Genomic DNA, 17,271 nt, shown 5'->3' on the forward strand with positions numbered 1-17,271 from the left:
TACACATGTACACATTTTAAATGACTTTCTCTCAGATGCTTTTAGTAATGGTTGGAAAACAGCCTCTAATTGTTGCAGAGCTGAAAGTTCTTAACCCTTAACAGGCTTATACATGTCAAACACACATAACTATGCAGAGAGGTCAATGAAGAGATGAGGTTGAGGTGCAGTGTGAATTTAAAGCTCTCCACCTGCTCTCCACCAGCGCACTAGAAGTGTTCCCCACTTGACTGACACCATTGGATTTATATTTATGAGTGTGTGGTTTTTGTGTTGCAGTGCAGAATCCCTGTGCAGATCAAAACGGAGGCTGTATGCACGAGTGTCGGGTTGATGGTGGGAAACCTCACTGTGACTGTAAAGCTGGTTACATCCTGGCTGAAGATGGGAAAACCTGTGCAGGTAATCTAACCAGTAACATAAATGATATATATATAATGATTATTAAGGTAGCTCAGAGTTCATCAAGTGAGAAACTATAGGAAGACATACATAGTAAATGGAACAATATTGCCACATTTAGTAGCTGCTCTGGAGCTTTTGATCATCGCTCAGTCATTTTCCTCAGCAGATGAAGTTTACCCAGTTGACAGTTAAAGCTCTAGATGTTTGAATTTCTCATCCACGTTGATTCAAAAGTTTGAATATTGGAAACAGCAGAGGAATAGAAATTGGAAAATCTACATTTCCATATGAACTGGGAAAACTCTGTTTGCTGTAGAAGCAGAGTGGAGGTTTCTGGCACAACTTCACCAACTTTCAAGGTGCATGGAAAAAGTTAAAAGTCTGGAGAGGTTCAAACTCCAGCAACACTTCTAATAAGGGAAGGCCACAAGCTGAAACGTGTTGGTCCGATTAAAAACTTTGATACGATTTAAAAACTCCAGAAAAAAGATCCCTGTCATGATTAAAATATACTACAGCTTGTAAAACAAAAAGATGAAGAATTTTAAAGCCGATGTTTCCATTATTTATCTCCCAACAGTTAAAAGTTTGTAAAAGATGATTTTCAAGTGCAAACATGGATTTTGTTTGATGTAAATTAACCACAGATGTATCCCTCCATTGTATTAATTCTTTCTTAAACATATTTTTGCCACAGATATCGACGAGTGTGAAATAGAAGAGGCCAACTGTGCACATGGCTGCCACAACACACTGGGCTCCTACGCCTGTGTGTGCCACGCTGCCTATGAGCTGGGATCTGATGGAAAACATTGCTACAGTCAGATTTTACTCTATTAATATTATCACATGCATAAACACTTTATATTTAGTTAGTACAAAAATATTATAGCCCTTAAATTAACAAACAATATCTCACTTTGAACTTGTTAAAGGAATCGAGATGGAGATCGTGAACAGCTGCGAGAACGACAACGGAGGCTGTTCGCACAACTGCCAACATTCAACCGTCGGGCCCGTTTGCTCCTGTAACCAAGGTTACAGACTAGACGACGACCTCAAAACCTGTGCCGGTAAGAAGATGTAATGTACTTGCATTGACTCATTGAAGTCATTGACTCAATATAACAAATTATAACGGCAGAGGAAAGCTCAGGGTTCTTACGGTCATGGAAAACATGGAAAAGTCATGGAATTTTAAAATGGTTATTTCCATGCCTGGAAAAGTCCTTGGAAAAAATAAAAGTCATGGAAATTTGTTATATTCATATGTTCATGTCGTTCATTTACGCTGAGTTTGAAATAATGAATATGCTTTTAAAATATAAGCAGGCATACATACAGGCATCTATATGTTTATTCTTTCAAATATTTCACAGGGATCACTGAAAAAAGGTTGAGGTTGAGGTAAGGTTGATGATCATTTAACACAATTAAGTAACGAAACAGCCAAACAAAACAAAGTAAAATATGGATCTACACAGCCATATGTGAACAATGATTTTTTTAAATAAAAATCAAAGAAAAGATAACTATTTAAGGGGGTGTAGGACTCCCATATATTCCATTAAAATGCTTTCTTGGTCACAGGGTGAAAGATGGTCTTGAGTTTTCAACACTAAACCTACAATTTACATGATTTTGTATGATTTCTGTCTGTGAGCAGGGAAGCATATCACGACAGGCAGTCCATCATGTCAGTCTCCCTGCTTGTTGTGTTTGGCAGACGTCGATGAGTGTGGAGAGCAGAGCTGCTGTGAGCAGGACTGCACCAACTACCCCGGGGGTTATGAATGTTACTGCTCTGCAGGATACCGACTCAACTCAGACGGATGTAGCTGTGATGGTATGTTCCACCCTAGTGAAAATGTGTATGGCACTCACACTTTTATGAGACTGAATATTTACCTGTCTTGAATTTAGAAGAGTTCCAGTTTGACTCCGAAGACGTCAACACAAACATGCACAATGCTGTCTTTGTTTAAGCTCAACATGTAAAGCGAGTTCTGCTCAGTTAATCTGCTTTGGCTTCTCTCAACTTCTCTTGATGGAGCAAAAGTGTTTGAGTGTGTGTTGTCTGTGTTGTTCAGATGTAGACGAGTGTCTGGCATCTAATGGCGGTTGTGATCACACATGCCAGAACAGCGCTGGTTCCTTTCAGTGTTTCTGCCGCCGGGGTTTCCGTCTGGACGAGGACCGGCAATCCTGTATCCGTAAGTATCAACATTTAAAGAGAGAGGGGCCAAGTGTGAATCACACCAGAAACAAGCCAACGGAAAATCTGCCAAACTGTTGTTGTTGTACTGCAAAGAACCTCTTGTGTACACAGTCGTTCCCTTGGGATAGATAACACACTGATAACACATAGAGTATTTACTCTTCATTTTTTAATTGTGTTTATCTGTTTTCAGTTTTATAGATAAGTTCAGAGGACAGATAAGGCAGAGGATTTATAACAAACAGAAACACATGTTTCTTATGTTGCTTAATAATTCTGCATGAAGGATTCATTAATGTGGTGTGTCCAAAAATCTTGGTAATTGTAGCTTGTTTCTAAGAGGATACATTTATCGGCATCTTACCACTGGTCCTCCGTTATATCCAAACTCAATCTCCCAAGCAGATATCAGAATAACTGAAGTGTTATGCAAATTAGATAATAATCAAAATATATTGGTGCCTTAGCTAAGAGAACAATGATTCCATAGATGCATTGTTGGGCAGTCTGGAGAGGAAGGTGTGTTGGAATTAATACAATTGTGGATTTGGAGAAATTTATTATAATATTCCATCAATGGAAAGAGCTTTCATAGTTTCAACATCGTTATGTTTCCACAACTCAAATGACATGTCAATTATACAGAGAGGAAAAAAGCAACGAGAGTTTTTTTTTTCAAGGGACTGTGTAACAATTGGGTTATCGTTTGTATAATTTAAAGGCAAAGGTAGTGAAGAGAAAGAAAATAAGTGGAGATAAGAAGGTAGGGTAATATGACGCTTGCTCAATCTGCAGTCATGATGAAGGACTTGGATGGTTGGACCCAGAAGAAGAAGGCAATAATAACTAAAAGTGAGGTAGTCCCACACGTTGGAATACAATGAATTAAAAACTAAAATGTTGGTAGTGTATTCATTTTAACAACATTGATTCTGCCTGCGAATGAAACGATGGGACAACTGGGAAAAACAGTATCGGCAGCAGGAATAGTAATATTAACAGCCAATCCCGGCTCCCTTATCATTAACCTTCTTATTTCGCACTCGCTTGACTTACTATCAAATTCTAAAAACAATTTATCTCATCAAAATTGTTTATTTTTGTTCATTTGTTTAAAAAAATAAGTTATTTAAAGACAAAAACCCAAATGGCATTCACTGTGTATTGTAGTGTGTGTACCTAACCTTCTTCTCTGTCTCCGCACAGCACTAGAAGATACAATTGAGGCCCTGTCCAGCGGAGCTGCCATCGAGTTGCCCCTTATTCAGCCCCTGCTCACCTTGATGCATGACTACGACCAACCCCTGGAGCGCTATGACGACTATGAAGACGACGAAGGGGAGCTGAGGGCCGAGAGTAACCTGGCAGAGAAATTCGGTGAGTTTTCCCCCTCGAAACCATAAGCCCCTCATTATCATTAAGAGCAATCTGTATCTGATTACCTGACTCGCGGGAGGTGAAGCTGTCTGATAGACTTGCTTACTGCGGGCAGGAACAGACCTCATGGTGGGAGATAATTACTGTGCTTCGTGCTCCCGTACTGTCTGTACATACTGTAACACCACAGTTTCTTTGGCAGGAATGCTGAGGCTTATATATCCTGGCAGCTTGTAACAGGAAGTCCAAGGCTCTGTTATGTGTCGCCCAAACCTGGACTCTTTTGACAACGGCAGAACCTTTAATGTGTAATGTTCCCTGAAAGTTGACAGGAGTAACACCTGCAAAACTAATTTAGATATATATTTTTTGTGTGAGGGCGATTTTCAATAACCTTCAGCCTACATGGAATGTGTGTAGCTAACTTCGCACCTCATAACTATACTAAAACTTGAAATTATTGCTGTCAACCTTGAATGTTTTCATAACCTCTGACATCCAATGAGAAAATGTTCTGAGGCAGTTACACATTTCTTTTTAAGAGATATGAATAAAATAGATAAATCAATCATTCACTGTGAACCTGTTATGACTCAGGTGGGTGTTGGTGTAAAATAGTACTGTGAACTTCATTGATTACTCTGTTCTTTCCAGTGTGTTTGGATGACACTTTTGGAAATGACTGCAGTTTGACATGTGACGACTGTTCTAATGGAGGGAAATGTAATCCATGGAAAAATGGCTGCGACTGTCCTGACGGATGGAAAGGCATCGTCTGCAACCAGAGTGAGGATTGGCTCAACATATACAGACCCTCAAATACATATGCATGTGTATACTCTTACTACTGTATCACATTAGTCAGTATGACAGATTAGCAGTAATAGACCCTTTTTTATGTTTCCATTTCACAGCATGCCCCGAGGGATATTTTGGTAAAAACTGCTCCTTCCCCAGTAAGTGTAAAAATGGTGCCACTTGTGATCCGGTCACTGGGAGCTGCCGCTGTCCTCCTGGGGTCAGTGGAGACTTGTGTCAGGATGGTGAGTTATCCCCTTGGTCCGAGCTGACATGTTTTGTTCCTTGATCTTCAGTGAAAACATTTCTCTCCCACCATTACAATGAGTTGCTTTACAATGAATTGTTTTCCTGTGCAGGCTGTCCTAAGGGCTTCTATGGGAAGCAGTGCAATAAGAAGTGTAACTGTGCCAATAACGGGCGCTGCCACCGAACCTACGGAGCCTGTCTGTGTGATCCTGGACTCTACGGGCGCTTCTGCCACCTCCGTAAGTCCCAGTGCTCTCACATTACCAGACACTATGAATTACTAGCATTCAATTTCAAGTATTCATATGCAATAATACAATCTTGTGAATGCTCCTATTGTGCATACAAGGTTGTTGTCACATCATATTTCTTTTTGTGCACTATCCTGTTATGAAATCATCTTCTGTTTGTTGTCTTTCAGCTTGTCCTAAGTGGGCCTTCGGCCCCGGCTGCTCTGAGGAGTGTCGGTGTGTCCAGCAGAACACTCTGGAGTGTCACCGTCGCCATGGCACCTGTCTCTGTAAATCAGGCTACCAGGGCAACACCTGCAAGGAAGGTGAGCTCACTATCACAAGGACCATCAACGATTCATCAACAAACCGTTCATACTGTTTTCTGTTCTAAGGAGTTATTACTGTACAAATACAGCATGGATTACAGATGACGGCTGTTGTTTAAAAAACAAAAAGTATGAAGAAAACCCCCTCCATTGACACACCTGCTGACATACAGTCGAACAAAGAAAACAGAATATATGTCATGTATGGCAAGATATGCTGTATCTCCAGTGTCCATACAGGCCGGGATGTAGCCACGCTCAGAGAGGCACATCAATCACGTACACCGATTTGCATTCAAGTCTATTTACTTTCTGATATAATCAGTAAAGGGAGTCAAAACTGGAACAAATATACAGTATGAGTCAGTCGAGGAGAAGCAAATCCCCTCTAAATAAAGACAGAGAAGCATTGAGAAAATCATTGAGCCACTTATTATAAGAACGGGAGGATGATTTACATTCTCTCGTGTAACAGTGGTCACAACATGATAATTGAGTGCTCTGTCCTGTTCTGTCTTTAGAATGCAACCCGGGGACATTCGGAGCCAGTTGTGAGAAAAAGTGCTTCTGTCCACCCGAAGTGTCATGTGATCATGTGACTGGAGAGTGCCAACGAAAATGTCCTCCTGGTCGTCATGGAGAGAGCTGTGATCAAGGTAGGTGTCCCTACAGAGAACACGCTCTTCACCACCAAGTTGTTGTCCTCTCATGTAAGACGAGGCTCTCCTGTGTGTCCCGTGTCAGACTGTCCAGCGGGAAGGTTCGGAGCAGGCTGCGTCCATCCTTGTGACTGCACCGGCGCCACATGTGACAAAGTGTCGGGACGATGCAAGTGTCCAGCGGGGACGTCGGGAAAGCACTGTGAGAACTGTGAGTGCAGAAAGATTTTTTTCGTATAAATAACCACACACATTTTACATGGTAAAGTTGATACAAATGTGAATCTTTTTCACAGTGTGTCCCGAGGGATTTTGGGGATCAGGCTGCACAGAAACATGCCCTGTTTGTGAGAATGGCGGCGTGTGTGACAAACACAACGGGTCGTGTAACTGTCCTCCAGGGTTCATGGGCAAATTCTGCCAGAACTGTGAGTATCAGCAGTGTGCATTTTGGGTTTCCACAGCTAAATGCATTAAACAGTCAACAAACTGAGGAGGATGGAAATCTCTGTGGTGCAGCTTGGACAATAAATAGAGCAAGATGTGAGAAGACAGAGGAGCAGGTTTTCGCCGAGGTCATTAGCTAAAATTCCTCCACTGCCGGAAAACCACCTCAGATATAATTCACTGGGAAGAACAAGTATAATTCCATGTCAAACAACCACTGGCTCTTAAAGCCTCATTTGACGGCTGAATCGAAGCACCAAAGCTGCCATGGGAACTTGCTGTGCTTTCATGCTCTTTGGTGAAGTTTGTTCTAGTAGATTAGTCTTGATGGTTTACTTTTTCTTTTTTCTTGCACAGCGTGCCCGAGTGGACGTTTCGGTCAAGCTTGCCAAATGAAGTGTGTGTGTGAGAACAATGCTCGGTGTGATCCGGTGAGTGGGCGCTGTACGTGCGCTCCTGGCTGGACTGGACACAACTGCAGGAAAGGTAGCGGTGCTGGAAGGCATTTGTTGACGCTATTTGTTCTGTCTGACACGTTTTTTTGACGCGTTTTTTCTGCCGCAGGCTGTGATGCGGGGCACTGGGGGGAAGACTGTGCGGAAACATGCGACTGTAGAAACGGAGACGGCAGCTGTGACGCCGCGACGGGACAGTGCAACTGTGAGGCTGGTTACACTGGAGCACGCTGCCACCAGAGTATGTAGTTATGTGTGACAACATTCAGAGACCAGTGTCATGATTTCAAGTTAATATGTGTCCTTTTTTTTTTTTATTCATAGAATAATTCACACCATAAAGTCTCATGATGTGAAAGAAACTAAAAGTCCTGCTCACTGCCGATCACTTTTGCTCACTTTATTAATGTTTCAGTCGGAGATGAAGGCTTGAGAAATGTCTTTAATAAAATGAGCATCAGTGTGAGTGGTGTTTTGGCTTTCTCAGTTTCTAGAAAAATAAAACTGGAAAATCTGTTGGGAGGATATGTTGCTGTCAGCCAATTCATTTATTGGCACTTTGCGTCACTATTGTTCCGCACAGTTTAATTATCGGTGCGACCACCAGATGGTGCCAAAATAATAATACAAAAATAATTCTCTATGAGGTACTTATTTTGTATCGTAGAATTGTGTCATTTTAAAACCGACCTTTATAAAACAGGACATTGGACACAAAATGTTCAACATTATTGAAAGCCACATATCACTAGTCTGTATGTCTAAGGTGTGTCTGTGTGATATTCCCTCAGAGTGCCCATCAGGTATGTTTGGTCTTGGTTGTCGCCATCGGTGTCAGTGTGACAACAAGGCGTTGTGCGACCATGTGAGCGGAGCGTGTACCTGCCTGGTGGGATGGACTGGAACCTTCTGCGAAAAGCGTAAGAGACATTCCTTCACATCACAAAGGCGAATTAACCTTCTAAATATGTACAGTATACAGTATATGCCAGTAACAGGTAGTCTTTACATTTGTGTGTGTGTGTGTGTGTGTGTTTCAGCGTGTCCTCAGGGTTTCTACGGACTCGACTGCCAGGAGAAATGTTTGTGTCTCAATGGCGGGAGCTGTGACCACGTCAGAGGAGTTTGCTTCTGTCCTGCTGGCTGGATCGGTCCATTCTGCAACCTGAGTGAGTGACGGGTGCACAACATAAAGTTATGAAGCTAGCGGGTCCAGTGTTATGAAAGATGGTATCGGGACATTTGTGAAGCGGCGATCGGAGCACTGAGAACATCTTTGTCACGCGGATTCACAGTGAAACAAAAACCAGGTTTCAGAGTTATTTGGGGAAACCCAGTTCAGTCGCACATGAGAACGCACCGACTTGATGTTCCCCATGCTATGGCCTGTATCGCTTACCAGACACTGGAATTTCCACTTTTGATCAGCAAAGTTCACCAGGAGGTAATGATATTGTTTGTCCCTCTTCTGGCAGTGTGCCCAACCGGTTTCTATGGGGAGGGATGTAACCAAACCTGTAGCTGCCGTAACGATGGCGTTTGCCACCCGGCCAGTGGGCAGTGTGTGTGCACACCTGGCTGGACCGGACCCAACTGCACAGAAGGTGAGTGAGCGCCACACAGAGCTTAGTAATCATCTATATGATGGGTAAATAAGGGTGTCACAATATGGTTTTGTCCGGTGCGTTATTTTCCCAGAATGCCCTCCAGGGTTTCATGGAGCAGACTGTCAGCAGCGCTGTCTGTGCCAGAATGGAGCCACCTGTAACAAGAGCAACGGAAAATGTTCATGTGCCAGTGGATGGATGGGCACAGCCTGTGAACTTGGTAAGACTCAGAGATGCTGTGAGTAAGAGTCTCCGTTTATGTGTGACCACAAAACCACCGACAGATGAATCACTTTAAGGAAAATTCTCATTTATTACAACTTGGGTCAAATTTTTGTACATTTGGCTGCCATTTATAATAACATACTCGGATCTGGGAAATTCTTTTTGGCAAAGACTGACGGGGCAAGCAACAGGAGATGATCAGACATGTTGTAAACAGGCCAAGGACTGTTTGTAGATGCGGCAAGTCCTGTAGGTCAACGCTGACAAACCAGGAAAATTGTTTAAAACATGAATGACTTCTGGCGTGTCTTGCCTTGTTAGGCTTGTTTTTAGCAACTTTGCCATATTCCCAGTACAATAGGTACAAAATCTGAATTTCCCTTTAACTTTATACTACTTTCTCCTGCCCTCCGATACACTGCCTACATTTTTCTCCAGAAAATGTTCAAGGGTTTAGGAATAGAGGTAACGCAGTGGTAGAGCGGGTTGTCCTTCAATCAGAAGATGTTCTCAATGATGTATCAAATACACAGTTAATTGAATCAATATTTTGACCCTGATCATAACTTGCTAATTTTTCACGCTAAACTCCCACTTCGAAATACTCATAGGGCCAGATAATTAACCGAATTTCGTGAATAACAAACATCTTTTACCAACCTAAAGTTATTCACATCATCATTTTCAATAAATGTCAGTAGCTACAAGTTCAACCAACCAATCAGTCGACAGACCAGCATCTTTAACTGATCATACTGGATCTAAACATGACAGACATATCGGAATTGAGCCAAAAGGAGAAAACAAACACACACTGATTTATAAACATTTGTTATTGATGATAATCTGATCATTTATCCTGATATACACTTTAGGCTGTTTGACTCAGCTCTACAAACTTGAAGAACTCCGACTTGTCTTGCTAAGCCAGAATGATTATTGTTGGTCTGGACAGCACTGCAGAACAATAACAATACCTGAACCCTAAATATGCCCAGGAAATACAGAAGTCTGAGTTCAATCTGCTGCATACTTTTTCTTTTGCTTGTAGTCTTGTTATTTGCTGGCAGTTTGTTCTGCACCACGGACGGGTCTGTTCTGTAAAAGTCTCTGCCGACCCAGCGATGACATTCCAACTTATTCTCCCTTTGAGCTCCATATCACACATTATCCTCCCTCTGTGCCTGTTACAACCTTTCCCTGTCGAGAGCCATGCCAGGCCCGGCCCCCTCTTCGTGCTCAGGAAACCTCTAATCCTGCTGCTGGAATGCCTCTAAACTCTGTGGCTACTATCTTGATTTCCAATTCTATACTATAAATGATTGGGGGGGGGGGGGGGGCATGTTGCAGCCCTTCAGCAGAAATTTGACAACACACGATCGTTATGATTCTCACGTGTGTTTCTGCTCGTGCACGCTGCTGTATGTTTATACAGAGTGTGTGGTGGGCCGATTCGGGACGGACTGCCAGCAGCAGTGTGAATGTGAGTACGGCGGCCAGTGCGACCGCCTGACTGGACGGTGCAGCTGCAGCGGCGGCTGGATCGGAGAGCGCTGTGAGAAAGGTGAGCCAGTGAGTGAAGCAAAACTAATGAACCCAAAGAAACTGTGACCTTATGGGAACTGCTGCACAGTGGAAACTGTTGGACTGACAATATTGTGTATTTTTGTTAATTATAACCTCTAATTTGCACCTTCTTCGCTAAGCATGTGAACCAGGCCTGTTTGGTGCCGGCTGTGAGGAGAGATGTCAGTGCGTGAACGGGGATTCATGTCACCACGTCACTGGAGCGTGTCAGTGTCCACCGGGCTGGAGAGGAAAACTCTGTGATAAAGGTGCAGTTCAACACTGTGGGGCTCTGGCAGCCCCTGCTGGATGGAGTTTGTCCTGACATGTTGATAATGACCCTGTTGCAAATATCTACATGCAGTGGCAAGTTCAGAGAAAACATTCTTATTTTGGATAAAACTATGTACTTGATATATATCGTTCTGTTTCCTTGAGTTGTATTTCAGCTTCTTTCTAATGGTATAGTACATGGCACCTAGGTTTATTTTCTCTGTTATCCTAATGTATGGTCTAAGGATAATAATAATACTAATAGTAGTAATAACTTTTTAGTTTTAGGAAAGAGGGGATTTTGATTTGATTTTAAAGCCCTCTGTGGTGAATACAATTTACTTGACTTGACCAATCAAAGCAACAAAGAACAAACTAAACATACTAACTCATTATTTAAAAAACATCTACAAGTAGGATATGGATAAAGGTGAATATGCAGAATAAAATGTCCCCAAATTATAGCTCTAAATATCTATATATTGTTTTGACTTTGTTTTCTTTCAGCCTGTTTGCCGGGTACGTATGGAAAGGGTTGCAGGCAGCACTGTGGCTGTGCTCAGGGCACGTCCTGCCACCACGTCTCTGGAGACTGCGGCTGTGCTCCTGGATTCACAGGGAACGGCTGTGAGCAGAGTAAGTGCTGCAGGATTAACTTCTGCCTCCAGTCCATTTTAAAATTAAGAAGCATTACAGGTTTTATTAACTCATTCTTCTGTTAATAAAACCCATTTAGGATGCATCAAAAAGCAAGAACATCTTTATCAAACTGTGCATGTAACCCTCTCCCTCTCTCAGCTTGTCTTCCAGGAACCTTTGGACAGAACTGTAACCAGGTGTGCCAGTGCTCAGAGACAAACCAGCTCTGCCACCCGGTGTCTGGATCGTGTTACTGCGCTCCAGGTTTCCATGGGCCCAGATGTGACCAAAGTACATAAAATAGCACGTTTATAACCTTCTAGATGTATCACATTACAGTGAAAGTGCTAATTCTCTGATGTTTAAATGTTTCATTTCAGTTTGTGGAAAGGGTCGTTATGGTCCAAACTGTGAAAGCGAGTGCCAGTGTGAAAATGGAGGGAGATGCATTCCTTCCACTGGAGCCTGTGATTGTCCAGCAGGTTTTATAGGAGCACGCTGCAACATCAGTGAGTCCATCTTAAACTTTGCTGAGTTGGTGACTGAATTAGTAATACGTGTTAGCATGGGATGACAAGCGTCTGGTGTGTGTCTCTGTGGCGACAGCGTGTCCAGCCGGGCGTTATGGAGTCGACTGCGCTCGGGTGGCACTGTGCGGAGACGGAGCCCAGAGTGACCCGCTCACCGGTCGCTGTAAATGCATCCCTGGCCGAAGAGGAAAGGACTGTGGACACGGTCAGTTCTCAGTTCTGTTGATACAGTTTGATCATGATGCAATAACCTGCACCTGAATATTCTACATTACACACAAAACCACCTGCTCCACCAAAGTGTGAGGTCAAAACAAGCTTTATGGTGAAAGCTTTTGCCTCCCTAACAGCAGATCACTGGTTTGATTCCTCTTATGACCAGTGCGGATTTTTCAAATTTTATTAAGGAGTCATGTGAGACGGAGAAAGCCCGTATTATGCACACTTGATGTAACTGGACAAATATAATTAACATGCGGGTTGTACCAGGTTTATTACAGTAATTTAACCCTTTTCAACAACACCGTCACTACAACCTTAAAACTGTGTCTCACTCTTTAGACCTTTAGAAATTGCTTCAAGCATCATGAGTCATTGTTTGCGGTTTTAAAGAACGCCTTGAATGTCACTGCTTATGAATAGTGAACCAACCTTAAATCGCATCGCTATCATAACACAAGTAGTTGGTGGCCGTCTCTATTTTATACTGACCTATTGACCTCTGAGGGTGTGAACAACCTCATATTTCTGAAAAGATGTAATCTGATCGTCTGAAAGTCTAGACTCCTTTCTTCAGGTTTCTGTAAGTGTCATCTGGACTATGAGCTCACTGTGATGGATTATAACAATTGGGCAATTTTTGTGTCTGTATAAGTTTAGTTTCAGAACAGTAAGGCGTATTTTAAAGAAAAAACGTTTTGTCATATTGTATTTTGTTCCGTTTTGATGATGATGTATAATTTCTGCAGTTTCATTTTAAGAGCGTATTTTCCAACTCAGGTTGCCTTCCAGGCTGGTTTGGGGCGGACTGTGTTGAGCGCTGTAACTGCAGTAATGGTGGAGTGTGCAACTCTGTGACTGGCAACTGTACGTGCAGTCTGGGATGGACTGGCTCACACTGCGATGAAGGTGTCCCTCACTTTCATAAACCTGCTTTCTTAATGCAGTCAAGCTGATTATTTTCTGACCTGCCTTTGCTCATTATTGCATATAACAAACATATACACTAGTGTTAAGTCATGAGGTTGCTTTTTCTTCTTCTTTTTTTTGACTGTCCTCCTGTTTCATTCGATTGTCTCTCAGAATGTCCTGCAGGCAGATTTGGTGGCGACTGTCAGCTGAAATGTAACTGTCAAAATAATGGCACTTGTGACAGAGTGACGGGGACGTGTCAGTGCGGCTCAGGCTACTACGGACATCTGTGTGAACATGGTGAGAACTGAACAGATAAACACACAAAGGGACACATAAGTATAAATGATGTAGCCCCCCAAAAAAAGGAAACTATATTCTCGTGTATGTGACCCTTTTTATTTTTTTATTTACAATTGTCAGTGGAAAGCAGTAGGCTTAAAAAGATAAGGGAAATACATATTTAGAAACAATGTCAGACATGGTTGGTTTTGATCTTTTCACAGAATTTGTTGAATAGCAAAAATATAGATTATCGCTCAGAATTATCCCTTAAAGAATTAAATATTATTGTGATACACCAACAACAGAAATGATCTGCCAGGGTGACTAATAGGGTCAGGTATCATTTTAAATTGTTCAAAACAAGTGCCTGTACCATCCGAAGCAACACAAAATAGAAATACTAGATCACCAATAATAAAGTTAAATTACCTCAACATTACACTGAAGTATTGTACTTGAGTATCTGCTCTTACTTCCACCCCCCCCATAGATACCCAGCCCTGTCTATAATATCAATTTACACTCATTGTTAATCAATGTTGAGGAAAATCAGAGAACAAAACATCCTGACATTAATTTAAAACATTTTAAACCATGAAGGCCGACTTTAAATCGTGTGGCATGTCTCCCTGGTCTTCAGCCTGTCCTCCTGGGCTTCACGGCCCGCTGTGCCAGCTGCAGTGCGACTGTATGAACGGAGCTTCCTGTCACCCGGCGACGGGCCGCTGTATTTGTCCTCCAGGATACCACGGAGCTCGCTGCCACAGAGGTCAGTCAAATCACTGCTGATTGCCACGATATAATGAAAGGGTTACTTTTTTTTTAAACGTTATTTATCCTTTTTTTTTATGTTTTCCTGTCCCCGACTCCTCTCAGTGTGTGAACAGGGGACCTTCGGTCATGGTTGTGCCAAGGTGTGTGACTGCGAGGAAGAATCTCCATGTGATCCTGTGAGAGGAAGATGCCTCTGCTCCTCCGGGAAGACTGGACTCAAATGTGACATTGGTAATCTGCTCGCCCTTTTCTGACTTAGAGAATGCTCACCCAGCAAGGTTCAGGCCAAAATGAAATAAAAATGTGTACACGTCAGAGTACAGTATCATTGTAAAAGAAAATGTTAAAAAAAGTCATAGTATAGTACGTTGGAAAAAAAAGTATAGTATAATATATCTAAAGTCAGAAAAAAGCCGTACAGTACATCAACACATCTCAGTAGTTTGTCCCAAAAAAATCATTGAGTCAAAGTATAGTATGTTGAAAAGTTCACAGTATGTTAAAAAAGTTGTAGTAAGTCATATGCAGGGCTTATATTAAAACAAATGTCATATCTCCTGAACACTTTGTGCTGCAACCACATTTGATGGACCTATGTCTATATGAAATGTATGAATTATTGAAACTAAATTAGGTGGCGCTGTTGCAGCTTCGTCTTGCTATAAATCAACGAATCTCTGCATGCCTTTATGTGTCCCGAGTATATCTGAGAACAGTCCACCCGTTCTCCTTCACACTGCCGGGGACAAGAAGTGTCGAAGTTGGTGCAATTTGAACAGGCGACACTTTCAATATTAACAACTAAGCTGTGGCCTAAGTTGAGCGTGTCCTTGGCAGCGCTGCGTTTACAGCCTACGAACACCAAGCGTCTCTCAGCACTTCCGGGGGCCAAGCACTAGTGCCGCCCCGAACATTTCCCAAAATGTCAAAACGATTGCTTTCGAATCCTATGGACCTCTGGTGTAGTTTTGTTAAACTGCGTGTATTTGTGTTCCGTGTCAGATTGCAGAGCAAACCGCTACGGGCCCGACTGTGCAGAGACCTGCGAGTGTGGCAACGGATCGCAGTGCGACAGACGCAACGGCCGCTGCAGCTGCCTGCACAGCTGGATCGGGCTCTCCTGTCAAGAAGGTACAGTAAAGACGACTCATTGTGACTGACATCCAGAGTGTCTTATCGGTCGTCTCACTGCATCATTACATCCATGTGGACAGCAGGTGACGAGCTTTGCAAACTCATGGCTCGGAGTTTTTTTTGCTGACTTTGTGAAATAAGGGTGAATAACTAGTTCTCGTGCTGACAGCGGTCAGTTCCAGCAGAACCTGCACTTTCTCCTTGGGTGTCGTCTGTGTTCTGATCAAATATGATTGTGTGTGTGTTGAGTTGCACTCACGACTCATTATGCGTTTCCCCAGGTGGACCTCCACGCATCACCTCCGGCAGGAGAGGAGACTCGCAGCATCACAACTCGTTATAGCAGCGCCATCGAGCTGGAAGACTCCAACTGGGACGGGTCATCCACATTTTACTGAAGTGGCTCAAAAGAGTGAGACAGGAAGATGTAGCAGGCAGATGGAAGGCCGACATGGAAATAGACTCTCTGATGAGAACCGCCGTTTCATGTTTGGATCCGAGCTGGATAAGACTTTTTTTTTTTTTTTTCCGTGCCAAAGTGTCCTTTGAACTATCAGCCTGACCCGCCACAGTGGTGGTACTTTGAGAGTTCCGTGTGGTCGAGGTGGATCATCGAACCTTTCAGGCTCCTCAACAACTACATCCGCAGAGTGCAGAGTCAGGAGATTGTGTTTGCGTTTACTGCACTTTTGGTATTTTGCGTTTTAATATTTTGTCCATGAAATACCCTTTGCAGGTACTGTGTGTAAAATAATCTAATTTTGTAAGGAAAATTGCTGGATATGATGCAACCTGAGTTTCGGAAACCATATTTGCCAGTAGTTTGAATTTGTTTTTTAAATCTGTTATGAAGTACTAGCCTCAGTCAAAGGTGCTTTAACAAAGACTTTAATAATTTTCACATTACTGTTGATTTAGTAGGCCTTAATTGACAGCTGGAATTTTACAGTTAATATGTCACTAAACTATACATGTATTTGCACCTTTTTTAAGGTTAAGAGTCTAAATATTTTTCTTTGAATTGATTTTGTGTATAAATTGCTTCATATTTATATTTCTCACAGTTGTATACAATTGAATATACCACAAGTTTGAAATGCGTTCTTTGTCTTCCACTGGATAAAAGACTTTTCAGCTCTGCCAATCAACAGTCAATAAACAAACCCCAATTATATTTTACACATGAATGCCAACAAAGACGGAGACATAAAAAGTTAGTTTACCATTCTTATTTTATCATTGAAGATCAAAGCTGTACATCCTGTCTAAATTCAGATTCAAGCACAGTGCAGATAGCAACGCCTGCAAAAGAAAACTAAAAAAGAAAAAAGGCAGAGGTGATCACAACCAAAAATATATACAAAGGTCAAACTATGTACAGGAGACACCAGACTCCATCTACGTCATCTTCAGAGTGAATTCGGTCCACCATTGCATCACTTCAGAGCATTCTTCAAAGCACACACACAACAAAGAAATTGCTTCTTTTTCAGTCATAAAATCGATGCAACACTGATAGGAAAAATGCAGCATGATAAAAAGGAAAAAAAAACTTGTTCTTTTGATTCTCTAGACTGCATTAAAGGCTAAAACGTAAAAATATATTATTCTCTGTATAACCTAGAACCTTCTGTAAAATAAGCCCTAGCCACATGTGGGTCTGTTTTCATTTCTGAACTAGTCATTTAAATGTTAGAACAGCAAATATGAAGAAAGTATGACCTTAAAGCATGACTTACTACTTAGCCATAAAACATAGAGTTATTTCTACAATGTGCAGAAACCTTTTAACACCATAAGATCTTTGTTGGGCAGGTCAGCACGGTGTACAATAACACTGATGGTCAAACAAAATGCACAGCGATACCATTTAAAGGGAAAGTTTGACATTTTGGACAATGCACTTATTCGCTTTCTTTACTGAGAGTTAGATGAAAAGA

The 17,271-nt window shown here is 42.1% G+C and overlaps 1 protein-coding gene across 1 annotated transcript in view; it reads left to right on the forward strand.

Annotated features, from left to right (window-relative positions):
• megf6b (multiple EGF-like-domains 6b) overlaps positions 1–15,807 on the forward strand; it is a gene marked incomplete at its 5' end in the record, with an annotated part of 53,355 nt that extends 37,548 nt beyond the window's left edge. The window contains 31 exons of the mRNA XM_079218980.1: positions 280–402; positions 1,103–1,225; positions 1,341–1,478; positions 2,132–2,251; positions 2,496–2,618; positions 3,830–4,000; positions 4,655–4,786; positions 4,915–5,043; positions 5,158–5,286; positions 5,469–5,603; positions 6,128–6,262; positions 6,351–6,476; positions 6,562–6,693; positions 7,070–7,198; positions 7,277–7,408; positions 7,959–8,087; positions 8,208–8,336; positions 8,643–8,771; positions 8,866–8,994; positions 10,435–10,563; positions 10,706–10,834; positions 11,346–11,474; positions 11,637–11,768; positions 11,858–11,986; positions 12,084–12,212; positions 13,007–13,135; positions 13,310–13,438; positions 14,064–14,192; positions 14,300–14,428; positions 15,200–15,328; positions 15,613–15,807. Of these exons, the coding sequence (XP_079075106.1) occupies positions 280–402; positions 1,103–1,225; positions 1,341–1,478; positions 2,132–2,251; positions 2,496–2,618; positions 3,830–4,000; positions 4,655–4,786; positions 4,915–5,043; positions 5,158–5,286; positions 5,469–5,603; positions 6,128–6,262; positions 6,351–6,476; positions 6,562–6,693; positions 7,070–7,198; positions 7,277–7,408; positions 7,959–8,087; positions 8,208–8,336; positions 8,643–8,771; positions 8,866–8,994; positions 10,435–10,563; positions 10,706–10,834; positions 11,346–11,474; positions 11,637–11,768; positions 11,858–11,986; positions 12,084–12,212; positions 13,007–13,135; positions 13,310–13,438; positions 14,064–14,192; positions 14,300–14,428; positions 15,200–15,328; positions 15,613–15,674 (3,977 nt within the window). The 3' untranslated portion in view covers positions 15,675–15,807. The remainder of the gene's footprint in view (positions 1–279; positions 403–1,102; positions 1,226–1,340; positions 1,479–2,131; positions 2,252–2,495; positions 2,619–3,829; positions 4,001–4,654; positions 4,787–4,914; positions 5,044–5,157; positions 5,287–5,468; positions 5,604–6,127; positions 6,263–6,350; positions 6,477–6,561; positions 6,694–7,069; positions 7,199–7,276; positions 7,409–7,958; positions 8,088–8,207; positions 8,337–8,642; positions 8,772–8,865; positions 8,995–10,434; positions 10,564–10,705; positions 10,835–11,345; positions 11,475–11,636; positions 11,769–11,857; positions 11,987–12,083; positions 12,213–13,006; positions 13,136–13,309; positions 13,439–14,063; positions 14,193–14,299; positions 14,429–15,199; positions 15,329–15,612) is intronic.
• Positions 15,808–17,271: the final 1,464 nt, after the last annotated feature.

Source organism: Taurulus bubalis (assembly GCF_910589615.1).
Source record: "Taurulus bubalis genome assembly, chromosome: 5".
In the NCBI taxonomy this organism is placed as follows: Eukaryota; Metazoa; Chordata; class Actinopteri; order Perciformes; family Cottidae; genus Taurulus; species Taurulus bubalis.